Here is a 12706-nt window from a genome sequence, read left to right as displayed (position 1 = left end):
CTCTTTGATGGTGGAGGGAGAACTGGAGGCTGTTGGAGGAGCAGGAGTGGAGCATGTCCCAGCTCCACCTGCAGCAGTGTGAGCCTGGGTGGCTGCTCCAGGTACCGGTGCTCCCATTTCAGGGGTCCATCCTTCACCACAGGAACATCCTTCACCAACCTTCACTGCTGTCTTTTTGGTTTGTGAGATGTGGGATGTGGTTTTCAGTCCCAGTGACATTCATGGCTTGTGTTCCTGTGTCCTTGTCCCACAGAGAAGCAGGGTCCTGAGCGGAAGAGGATTAAAAAGGAGCCCGCCACCAGGAAGCCTGGCTTGCTCTTCGGCATGGGCCTCTCGGGGATCCGGGCAGGGTACCCGCTCTCCGAGCGCCAGCAAGTCGCTCTCCTCATGCAGATGACAGCAGAAGAGTCTGCAAACAGCCCAGGTGAGACCTGGAGGAGGGGTTTGCTCTGAGGTGTGAGTGGGCAGGTGGGACCTGCATCCCAAATGCCATGTCTTTCCAGTTCCTGGCGCCACCAGGAGGTTCAGGTGACTGAGCTGCCACCTCCAGCATGGTCCAAGGGGGCTGGTTTGCTGCTGTGTGGGGTCTCACCCATCCCACAGGGCTCTGCAAGTGACTCCAGCCATGGTGTCACTGGGATTTGCACGTGGCTATGATTGCCCTTCCTGCCAGTGTCAGGCAGTAGCAGCAAGTGTCCCACGAGCTGAATCCAGGCCACTACTGAGCCTGCCCTGGCTGCTCAACTAGAGTTTTCATTCCATAGGAACCTCCTCCACATCAGCTCCCTGTTTCCCACTGGCCTCTCAGCTATCTCAGTAAAGAGGATTGTGAATAAAGACAAAACATCATCCTCTGTATGTTTTTTAATGTTTCCTCTTGTGGAGGGGGATAAGACATGTAACCATTGCAGCTGTAACTCGAGATGCGGAGCAGCTGGAATGTGTTTACCACGGATTTTGTATTTTGGTAATTTTTATCTGTTGCAAACATGACCCCCCCCAGGGTTTTTGGAGGACTGTGTCACATCTGCATCCTACACACAACATCGCAGCTTTTAGCCACGTATTTTGTTGTTCTTAACCAATCTCGCTGCTGATGTTGCTGGTATTTGGGAAAACTAAAAGGAAAAAAACTGTGGAGTGTTCACTGCATTCCAGTGTTCTCCCAGGAAATGCACAGTCTCCTCCCAAGGCCATCAGACCTCACATGTGCTTGGTAAAAGGCCGCTTCCCTTGGGAATTGAGGTTTGAGGGTAAGGAGCTTCATTGTTGCTCCCGAATCACGGGATTGTCCACAGTGTTTGCCAGGACTCCAGTGGGCTCTGGCAGCCCGTGATTCCCATCTCCGTCGGACACACACAGGCTGCTCTGTTCACATCCACTTCGGAGGCTGGGTTGCCTCTCACTGCCATGTGGGGAATATTTAGGAAAGAGATGAAGCACGATGCATGAGCTCCCTCTAAAGGTTTAGGAATTTTTTGGAATTGCAGTTCCTGACTCTGCTTCTCTCCCTGCAGTTGACACAACACCAAAGCATCCCTCTCAGTCTACAGTTTGTCAGAAGGGAACTCCCAACTCTGCCTCCAAAACCAAAGATAAAGTAAATAAGAGAAATGAGCGAGGAGAGACTCGGCTGCATCGCGCCGCCATCCGAGGAGATGCCCGGCGCATCAAGGAGCTCATCATCGAGGGTGCAGATGTCAATGTGAAGGACTTCGCAGGTAACCAGCCTGGGAATCCCAACCTCTTCCCACCTGGTTGCGTGTTCCGTCTCTCAGAATGGCTCCCACCACACAAAGTAGCTTGTTTATAACATGAGGTTGCTCCTTGGAAAGAGGGGATTAGCCAAAAATAGTGATTTCTCTCTTTGGGGAGGAAAGTCTTGTTGCTCTTTAAAAAACAACCAAACAACAAAAAACCACACAAAAAACTCCTGTCTGGGCAGGATCCAGAGCAATCCCTGGGGCTGCCCTGGCTCCATACACTGAAACTGTGTACAGGCCCTTCCGGTCCATTTCCTTTGCCATTCCACGTAGGTGCTGTCTTGGAGGTCTGGAGGGAGATTTGCAAAGGGAGATGTGCTGGCTTAGCTCTTTCTTTTTCTTAAAATAGAAGAAATTATGTGCACAGATACATTGCTAAGAGTGGGTTTGTGAAGTCATCGCTCTGGAGTTGGGGGCTCAATGCCTGCAGGTTTCTGAGAGTTGCTTTTAAGGACTGAATGTGGGGGTGCTGCTAATGGAGAGTGAATGTGAAGGGCAAGGTCAGATCCCACCAGGCACTGGAATTAGTGGAGGTGGTGACTGTCCTGAGCCTGGTAGAACCACCTCTGCCTCCTCCTCCTCAGCAGTGCTGCCAAGCTCCTGCTTAGGGTGGTGGGATGACATGGGAACAACCCCAAGTCCTGCAGGGAGAAGGCAGCAATGAGATGATGGTGAAGGTGCTGTTCAAGCACCCCCGTGCTGATGGTGGGACTGGATCAGCCTTTCTTCAGCACGTCCAGGAACTTGACTTTGCTCTTTGCTGTTCTCTTTGCACGATTTTGGGGCTATAAATAGATATGGCTGTTCCTCCTCCCATATGATTAATCTGAGTGCCAGACTGAAGTATCAGTTGTGATTAATTCTGGGCACAGGTGCCCCTTCCGAAGGCTCCAAGTGAAGGTAACGGAACGCGCTCCCACGGCGCTATCAGCAAAACACCGGAGCAGCTGCGCTGGGAAACTTCAAAACAGGCTCTGCTTAAAAATAATCTGTTTGAACACGATAAAATATTTTGTTCTGTGCTCTTCAGAGGTTTGTTGGAGAACTGAAGCCGCTGTTACTGTTGAGATTTGCTGTTTGGTTCCCCCCCGAGCTGGTGTTCAGGCCTGGCTGTGTGCTTGGAGAGCACAGAAAATATTTGTGAGGGCTGTGTGGGGCCAGTTTCAGATCCTTGTCTGCAGTTCAGAGCTCAGGCCCAGTCTGGGCACCAGTGTTTCCCTTACAGAGGAGTTGGAACCTAAAGCCAAACCTTAAACAGTGCTTAAAAGAAGGCTGGAGAGGGACTTTTCACAAGGACATGTGGTGCCAGGAGAAGGGTGAATGGCCTTAAGCTGAAGGAGTGCAGAGTTAGATGGGATATTGGGAAGAAATCCTTCCCTGTGAGGGTGGTGAGGCCCTGGCACAGGTTGCCCAGAGAAACTGTGGCTGCCCCATCCCTGGAAGTGTTCAGGGCCAGGTTGAACAGGGCTTGGAGCAACCTGGGATAGCGGAAGGTGTTCCTACCCATGGCTGTGATTCCTCCCAACCAAAACCATTCCATGATTCTACAAAGAGGAAAGGATTTCAGACCTGTCTTTCACGTAACAGCAGCAATTCTCTTCATTTCTCACATAAAACTTTCCCTTTCCATCTCCTGGGGCCGTGTCCGCTGCAGCAGATGCTCTGCCTGTAGCACATGGTGTGACCAGAGGGAAACATGGGATTGATTCTATGAGTGCCTGGCTGGAGTAGCAGGGCAGAGCTGCAGGTTCCTTCCTTCATGGGCATCCGGACAAACACAGCCAACTTGGCCATCAGAGCAACACCCCCCTTTCCACAGTGGTAGCTGCAGCCTCTGTGCCTGGGGGTGACTCTCCCAGTCTGTGCATCTCCGTGAAGGTGCTGTTGTGTGCTGAGTGCCCCTTTCCCTGCAGGCTGGACGGCGCTGCACGAGGCGTGTAACCGGGGCTACTACGACGTGGCGAAGCAGTTGCTCGCGGCGGGCGCTGAGGTCAACACCAAGGGGCTGGACGACGACACCCCCCTGCACGACGCAGCCAACAACGGACACTTCAAGGTTGGGGGTTGCTGGATTTAATTGCTGGGCTTTTAAGGACTCTTTTGTAAACTTGTGCTTTGTGCAGCCAACTGTGAAAACACGGGGATTCTGGTTATTTAATTCTCATTTGCTGTTTAGTGGGCAGGAATTAGTGTTCAAGGCCAGGCTGGATGGGGCTTGGAGCAACCCGGTCTAGTGGAAGGCATCCCTGCCCATGGCAGGGGATGGAATAAGGTGTTCTTAAAAGTCCCTTCTAACGCAATGATTCTGTGTATTTCCTTGCCCCAGAGCTGTTTTGTGTTTTACTTGGTGTTCCTCTGCACACAAGATAATTCATTCTTCTTCAGGAATTGGGAAGGGAACATGGCCTTGTGTCTTGTTCTTCACCCTTCTTTCCTGCCCAGGTTGGTTCTTAGAATCACAGAACCATTAAGGTTGGAAAAGACCTCCAAGATCATCGAGTCCAGCCATTAACCCAATTCTGCCACACCCCACCACTAAACCATGTCCTTAAATGTCCTTAAACACCACATCTACGTGTTTTTTGTACTTCCAGGGATGATGAGTCCACTGCTTCCCTGGGAATGTTGCTGGATTTTGTCTCCTTTTTAATTGCTGACTGTTAGTACCATGAGGCATGTCCTGAGGACATTCCCCTTATAGTTTTGTATGAAAGTTCTACAAAATACCTGGAATCAAAACATCATGAGCATCTTCAAGCCTCAGTTTCTCTTTTCAGGTGGTGAAATTGTTGTTACATTATGGAGGGAATCCTCATCAAAGCAACAGGAAGGGCGAGACACCTTTAAAAGTAGCGAATTCTCCCACCATGGTGAATCTGCTCCTGGGGAAGACCACGTACCCCTCCAGCGAGGAGAGCTCAACAGGTGAGACTGACCTGTCTGGGGCCGGGGCAGTGATGTTTGTGGCCTGCAGCTGTCTGTTAGTGCAGAGACATTAGAGGACAGTGAAGTTTAGATTCTTGTCAGAATATCCACACGCTGCTGCCGCGGTCAGGAGCCCACCTGTAGCTGTAACCCAAATTCAGACAACATAACCAGCAGCTTTAGCTCCGGGAGCTGTTTGCCCTAAGAGCCAACGTTGAGATCCCTTCCCTGGGACAATCAAGATGCAGGATTGGAAGCCAATTGCAGGTAAATGGATGTCTTACCTTTAAGACATGGGTAATTTCCGCGGAGAGGAGGACGTTTGCGTGTCCGCCATGTGTTCCCATCCCTTGGCTGTCCCAGCACTGGTGCTTCAGGTTCTGCTCCCAGTCTGTCCTTGCTAGAGCCTGTCCCACCAATGCCACTGTTGTGGGACACACTGCAGGTTTTAATTAGAGCTAGAGTTCCCAGTCTTATGGGGAGCCTTGACCTATGCTGTGTGCAGCCATAAACCTGTTACAAAGTTCTCGTGATACACTCAGGCTGTTGTTTTGAGGAGCACGCCATGCAGGTTGGAGCCAGGATGGCTGTTCTTTCCTAAAACATATCCCAACCCGGCATTCCAAGCTGTTGGCTGCCAACCTGGCAAAGTCTGAGTGAGGCCAAAGGGTACCAGGATTGTTCTTAGTGGTTCATGTCTGTCATAGACCCCAAAGCCTCTCACAACCTTTAACACGCTGTTCTCTCTCTGCAGAGACCTCAGAAGAGGAGGATGCCCCTTCCTTTGCTCCCTCCAGCTCCGTTGATGGCAATAACACAGACTCAGAGTTTGAGAAGGGTTTGAAGCACAAGCCCAAGGCCCAGGAGCCGCCTAAAACCATCACGCCAGTGAAGGACGAGTATGAATTCGATGAGGACGATGAACAGGACCGGGTCCCGCCGGTCGATGACAAACATTTGCTGAAAAAGGATTACAGGAAAGAGACTAAAGCAAACAGTTTCATTTCCATACCCAAAATGGAAGTGAAAACTTATACTAAAAATAACACAATTACACCAAAGAAAGCTGCCCACCGCATCCTGTCGGACAGCTCGGACGAGGAGGAGACCAGCGTGGCCGTGGGGACGGGGGAGAAGCTGCGCCTTTCGACCCACTCGATCTTGCCCAGCAGCAAGATCCGGGAGCCCACCAGCACCAAGGCACCGAAGGAGAAAAGCAAAGTAAAAAAGAAACGGAAGAAGGAGACGAAAAGCAAAGAGGTTCGGTTTGGCAAAAAAAATGACAAGTTTTGTTCCTCTGAATCAGAGAGTGAAAACGTGGAGAGTGAGGAGGATGATAGAGACTCTCTCCAGAGCTCTAGCTGTGTAAAGGACTCGAGGCTAGTGCTAAAGGAATCCTCCTTGTTTAACTCTCTGTCTGCCTCATCAACCTCTTCTCATGGGAGTTTAGCATCCCAGAAACATAATCCCAGTCTTACAGAACAGCACTCCAAGCACTGGAGGACGGACAATTGGAAAACCATATCTTCTCCAGCTTGGTCAGATGTCAGTTCCTTATCGGACTCCACCAGGACGAGGCTGACAAGCGAGTCAGACTATTCGTCCGAGGACTCGAGCTTAGAGTCACTAAAGCCAGTCAGGAAGAAACCAGAGCACAAAAAGAAAAACACCCCCCACAACGCTGTTTCTGAGAAAAAGAATTCATTCCATAGCAATGTGGATGGAGCAATTCCAAAGCTGGACAAGGAGGGGAAGGTTGTTAAAAAGCATAAAACAAAACACAAACATAAAAACAAGGAGAAGGGACAGTGTCCCATCAGCCAAGACATTAAAATAATCAAAACATTTTCTTTTGAGTTTGAGGACTCTAAACAAAAGCCTGAGAAAGGCTTGATAGTAGAGACAGAAAATCCAGTCGAAAACAAGTTGAAAGTGTTAAAGCATGAGCGGGAACATGGTAAGAAGGAGGAAAAGCTCCCCAAAGGTAAAGTGGAGGAGAAGGAGTGGTTGTTTAAAGATGAGACTGGAAAATCCTCAAAAGAGGAGAAATCATTAAGAAAAATCAAAGATGGTAGTAAAGACCTGAGCAAATCCTTCAGAGAAGGATTGAGTAAATCAGAAAAAGAGAAACCTGTCAAGGAGAAATCTCCCAAGGAGGAGAAGCCAAGAATACACAAAGAGGACAGAAAGAAGAAGTCAAAGGACAAGCAGTCCAAATCTGAGAAAAAGAATGAGCTGAAGGAGGAGAAGGTTTCTAAACTAGAGAAAGAAAAATCCTTCAAGGAGGAGAAAGAAAAATGCAAAAAAGAAAAACTTTACAGGGATGAGTCTGGGTTTGATGAGTTTAATAACAAAACCCAATTTGCTGAAAGCGAGGACACGAAGTTCAGCCTTTCAGATGATCAGCAGGAGAGGTGGTTTTCGGACTTGTCCTCTGATTCATCCTTTGATTTCAAGGGTGAAGACAGCTGGGATTCTCCAGTAACAGATTTCAGGGAGATTAAAAATGACACCGTGGCAAAACTAATCATAGAACCCGTGAAAGAGGAAATTAAAGACAAGAAAAAGGAAAATAAAACAAAGGAGAAGAAGGAATACAACGAGAAGCGGAACGAAAAGGACACTTTCCTAAAGAAAAAGGAGAGGGACTATGTGGAGAAAAGCTCCGAGAAGAAAAAGGACCAAACAGACAGACACAAAGTTACTCCCAGTTATTTGCCAGAAAAGGATAAGAAAAGGAAGGATTCTGTAGAGACTGTCAAGGAGAGGAAAGAGAAAGATACAGGTGAAACCAACAAAGACAGAAAAGATTCCTCTGATGGCTCCAAAGAGCGAAAAGATCCCAAGACAAAGCAGGAGGAGCCCTATCGAGACGACTTCAAAGACTATGGCTGTGAAACGTTCTTCAAGGATAAGTCTGACCCTGAATTCAGTGGGAAAACACTGGAGAGTTGGGAGAGGCACCATTCTGGGAAGGAAAAGGAGAAAAAAGATGCTCCCGATAAAGAAAAAAAAGAAAAGGTGAAGCCAGAAAAATACAAGGAAAAGTCCAAAGAAGGCGACAAGGAGAAAAATGAAAAAGTTGTTCCGGAGAAAATTCTGAAGGACAAAGAACTAGAGAAGAGCTTCAAAGAGAAGAAAGAAACTAAGGAGAAGTACAAAGATCTTCACAGCAAAGATAAGGAGAGGAAGAGTTCTTTCGACCAAGTGAAAGAGAAGAAAGAGAAAAACTTCTCCACGGATCGTGAGGATTTCTCCGAGAAGAAGGATGAGAAGAAAGGCAAGGAGAAGAGCTGGTACAGCATCGCTGACATCTTCACGGATGAGAGCGAGGACGAGAGGGATGATTACAGCTTGAGTGGGTTCAAAGTGAGCGACTCTGCTGGGGGCGAAATGCATCGCCTGGACAGTCTGCAGGACAAGGACGATGCGGCTGCCGAGAAGGAGCTGTACCCCGACAAGCACCGCAAGTACTCCTCCGACCGGCAGCACTCAGAGAAGCAGAAGGATAAGGAGTCCAAGGAGAAGAAGAAGGACAAAGGAACATCAGAAGGGGGAAAGGAGAAGAAGGAGAAGAGTTCCTTTGAGAAACACAAAGAGAAGAAAGATAAAGACTCCACTGAGAAGTACAAGGACAGGAAGGACAGAATGTCCATAGATTCCACTCAGGAGAAGAAAAACAAGCAAAAGCTCCCAGAAAAGGTTGAAAAGAAACACACCAGTGACGACAAGGTGAAAAGCAAACATAAGGAGAAACCGGATAAAGAGCATTCCAAAGAGAAGAAGTCTTCAAAAGGAGGGGAGTCAGAGAAGAGCCTGCTGGAGAAACTGGAGGAGGAGGCTCTGAATGACTACAGGGATGACTCCAATGACAAGATCAGCGAGATCTCCTCTGACAGCTTCACAGACAGAGGGCAAGAGCCAGGACTGACCAGCCTCTTTGAGTCTTCAAACCTTTCTCTTGCTGATGCTGCTGAAGAAAAGTTTAAGGACTCTCTCCCTTTACCCTGCCTGCAGGACAAACTCAAGGAGAAGGAGAGACATCGACATTCCTCATCTTCCTCAAAGAAAAGTCACGAGAAGGAAAAAGCAAAGAAGGAGAAAACAGAGAAAAAGGAAAAAACAGAAGAATTCAAGGACTCCAGCAGCAGAAAGGATTCCACTCATTACGAAAAAGATTTCTCTGTGGATGGGGAGGCTTTTGGCTCTTCCTACAACATGAAAGCAGAGGCTGATGAGGAACCAGAGAAGAGCATTGATTACTTATTTTCTGAAAAGAAGGATAAAAATGATTCTGAAAGAGAGTTGTCAAAGAAGGCAGAAAAAGAAAAGACTTATGGTTCCAGCACCATCAGCACAGCTAAAGAGAAAAAGAAGCGGGATAAACACAAGGAAAAATGGAAGGAGGAAAAAGAAAAGCATAGAGACAAACATGCAGATGGTTTCTTTAAACATCACAAAGATGAGCCGAAGTCAACGCTCAAAGACAAGGATGGGCCTCAAGTTACCACCTTTAAAGATAAATCCAAGGAGGACAACCTCAAATTCGGCGAAACCAAACTGAAGGAGAAGCTCAAGGAGAACCAAGACAAAGACAAATCAGACTCCATAAAAATAAGCAATGGGAATGAGAAAATAACCATTTCCAAAGACAGTGGCAAGAAGGATGCCAGGCCAAGGGAGAAACTTCTGGGAGATGGTGATCTGATGATGACCAGCTTTGAGAGGATGCTGAGCCAGAAAGACCTGGAGATCGAGGAACGCCACAAAAGGCACAAAGAGAGAATGAAGCAAATGGAGAAAATGCGGCACAGGTCCGGAGACCCCAAGTTAAAGGATAAGCTTAAGAGCTCAGAAGATGTGCGCAAGAGGAGTCTGGATCTGTCCACAAAGAAGCCGCTGTCGCTGGATACTCAGCTCAAGGACAAGAAACTCAAAGAGTTGGGTCCGCTGACTCCTATACTGTCACCAGAAAACAAGGCACAGCCTGCCGTGGGGACAGACTCCAAGGACTGGATCACAGGTCCTCAGCTGAAGGAGATCCTCCCGGCGTCTCCCAGGCCAGATCAGAACCGGCCGACAGGCGTCCCAACCCCAGCATCCGTTGTCTCTTGCCCAAGCTATGAGGAGGTGATGCAGACGCCCAGGACTCCGTCATGCAGCAATGAGGACTACACGGACCTGATGTTCGAGTGCGCAGACTCACAGCACTCACTGCCCATCTCCACCATGTCCATGAACGCCTGCTCCCCATCCTTCTTTGACAGATACACCAACGTTCCCAGTGGGCTCCCCGAGAACCCGAGTCAGACCCCGACTCGTACCATCCCCTCCACAAACCTCTATCGTTCCATCTCGGTGGACATCAGAAGGGCGCCTGAAGAAGAATTCAGCGTCGGAGATAAGTTTTTCAGACAGCAAAGTGTCCCGGCGACATCAAATTATGACTCTCCAGTGCAGCATTTAATGGAGGAGAAAGTTCCCCTTCCTTCTGTTCCTGCCGAGAAGTTCCAGTGTTTATCTCCTGGGTATTACTCCCCAGATTATGGAGTTTCCTCACCCAAAGTGGAAGCTTTGCACTGTGCACCAGGAGCTGTCAGCGGGGTCGCCCAGTCGCCTGAAAGTGTTTTTTCTGGTTTACAAGCAAAGTCCTCCCCTTCACACAGAGATGAGTTGCTGGCTCCTTCGGTGGAAAGTGCTCTTCCCCCCGACCTTGGCATGCCCTTGGATACCACGGAGGAGCAGCAAGCCACCGCCTCCATCATGCCACCAGAATCCACCTACCTACCACCCATCGAAGAAAACCATTTCAGTTCAGGTCTGCCAGAACAAAACAACATAGACTGGGATAACCCTCCTTCCCGAAACCCGGACACCACCATTCCCCCTAGCCTGATGAGTACCCCCACAGAGCATCCTGTGCCCTGGTCCATGGGCTCTGAGCTTCTGATGAAATCTCCCCAGAGGTTTTCCGAGTCCCCTAAACCTCCACTCTGTTCCCTAGAACCGATTCATCCTGCACCGGTAGCCTTCATTCCCACAGAGACTTCCTACCCCGTTTCTCCCATATCTTACCCTCTGTCGGTGTCTGAACCACGGCTGGAGGAAGTCAAGGAGGATGCTGAGGAAGCAGTTCCTGGAGAGATAGTGAATGCCGAAGAGCAGGCTCCTTACATGTCCCCTACTAGGTTAGACACCTTCTTCAATAACTGCAAGCCTCTTCCAGAAGAAGCACCAGAGATCCCTCCAGAGCCCCCGTGTGTGCCAGCAGAACCTCAGGCCGAAGTTGTCACCGCACCAGAAAACAACTATTTGGAAAACAATAACGCAGCACCTGCAAATACGGAGGAGGCAGTGACGTGGCCCGATCCCTTCACCAACACTGAGGATGACTTGGACCTTGGCCCCTTCTCACTCCCAGAGCTGCCGCTCCAGCCTAAGGATGTTGCGGAGACAGAGATGACCGAGGCAGAGGCGGTGGAGGAAAGCCCAGCAGCAGCTTCAGAGCCGAGCACTGGGATCATCAAAGCCAATGCGTCCGTGATAGCATCTGGCGAGCCGGAGGAGCCACCGGCCAGCCAGGCAGCGGCTGCCCTGCCCGTGGACACGGAGCCACCAGCAGAGGAGCAGAAACCAGAAGTGGCTGCGCAGGAAACCACCTCAGAGGTGCTGAACGTGGCTGAGGAGAAAGGAACGGAGGACTTGGAAACTCAGGTTTTCCAGCAGACCCCGTCAGAGTCCGCACAGGTGGAGAGCAAAGAGGTGGAGGCCGTGCACGAGGAGCTGTCATCTGCTGGTGGGGTGGCAGAGAGCAGCTCCCAGCCCTGTCCCCTGCCCGTGTCCAGCTGCGAGGGCACCGTTCCTCAGGACGGTGCTGCGGCCCGTGGCGGGAGCCAGGCCCCATCATCCCAGGCAGACACACCTCCGGGCAACGCTCAACCAGAAGTTGTGGAACCAATACAAAAACCAGTAGCAGAAGCTCCCAAACCACCCAAAATAGAAGAGATTCCTCAGCGGATTACCAGGAACCGGGCTCAGATGCTCGCCAACCAAAACAAGCAGAATGCCGCCTCAGCCGAGAAGGAATTTCCTCCCGTCTCTGCACCCGTCACACGTGCCAAAGGCCGCATCACGGAGGAGGAAGATTCCCAGGCTCAGCACCCGCGGAAGCGCCGCTTCCAGCGCTCCAACCAGCAGCTGCAGCAGCAGATCAACACGTCCACCCAGCAGACGAGGGAGATGATCCAGCAAACACTGGCAGCTATTGTGGATGCGATAAAACTGGATGACATCGAACCGTACCACAGTGACAGGTCCAACCCCTACTTCGAGTACCTCCAGATCAGGAAAAAGATCGAGGAGAAGCGGAAAATCCTCTGCTATATTACTCCCCAAGCTCCACAGTGCTACGCTGAGTATGTCACCTACACAGGCTCCTACCTGTTGGATGGCAAACCTCTAAGCAAGCTCCATATTCCAGTGGTGAGTCACCTTCTCTGTTTAGCATCAGGGACTGTCCCCTCCCTCGCTGCAAAAGGCACAGCTAAGTTTTCCCCCATGCCCTGTGACCACCCTTGCAATGCCTACATGTCCCAACTGTGGCTTTAACCTGTTTTTATAATATGACACCAAACCTGAGCCTGGATAAGTCCATGGCTGTGTGTTAAATGCAGCCCCTGAGATGCTGCATTTTTGCCGGGAAGACCTTGGGCTGTGCTGAGGGACCTGAGATTTGGTCAGGCTTTAGAGCAAAGTTTGTATGAATCCAGTGGATTTGAAGCTGGAAGGTTAAGCTGCTTTTACAGCAGTGTAGTAACAGGATAATGAACCTGGAACAGAGGAAAAGGATGGCTCTTAACTCCTGCCTTCGTTTTCCCAAACTCTGCTATTTGACTTGGCACTGGGACCAGCATTTCCCTGCTGTGCTGATGAATGGCCTCACTAATACAAGTGCATCAATAATCTTAGTGCTGCAGGCAGTAAATCTGGATCTGGATGGAGTAGGGTCAGTGTGACTG

The 12706-nt window shown here is 49.8% G+C and overlaps 1 protein-coding gene across 2 annotated transcripts in view; it reads left to right on the top strand.

Moving 5' to 3' along the window:
- The window catches only part of ANKRD11 (ankyrin repeat domain containing 11), a 137330-nt gene that overhangs the window by 121026 nt on the left and 3598 nt on the right, over nt 1-12706 (top strand). For both annotated transcript variants that reach the window (XM_064671060.1, XM_064671061.1), the window contains exons 5-9: nt 254-424; nt 1518-1721; nt 3677-3819; nt 4541-4688; nt 5443-12170. In XM_064671060.1, coding sequence (XP_064527130.1) covers nt 254-424; nt 1518-1721; nt 3677-3819; nt 4541-4688; nt 5443-12170 — 7394 coding nt within the window. The remainder of the gene's footprint in view (nt 1-253; nt 425-1517; nt 1722-3676; nt 3820-4540; nt 4689-5442; nt 12171-12706) is intronic.

This window comes from Pseudopipra pipra, chromosome 14 (genome assembly GCF_036250125.1).
Source record: "Pseudopipra pipra isolate bDixPip1 chromosome 14, bDixPip1.hap1, whole genome shotgun sequence".
NCBI classification, from domain to species: domain Eukaryota; kingdom Metazoa; phylum Chordata; class Aves; order Passeriformes; family Pipridae; genus Pseudopipra; species Pseudopipra pipra.
Note: the sequence above shows the minus strand (reverse complement) of the source record. Positions and strands in the feature narration are given on the sequence as shown.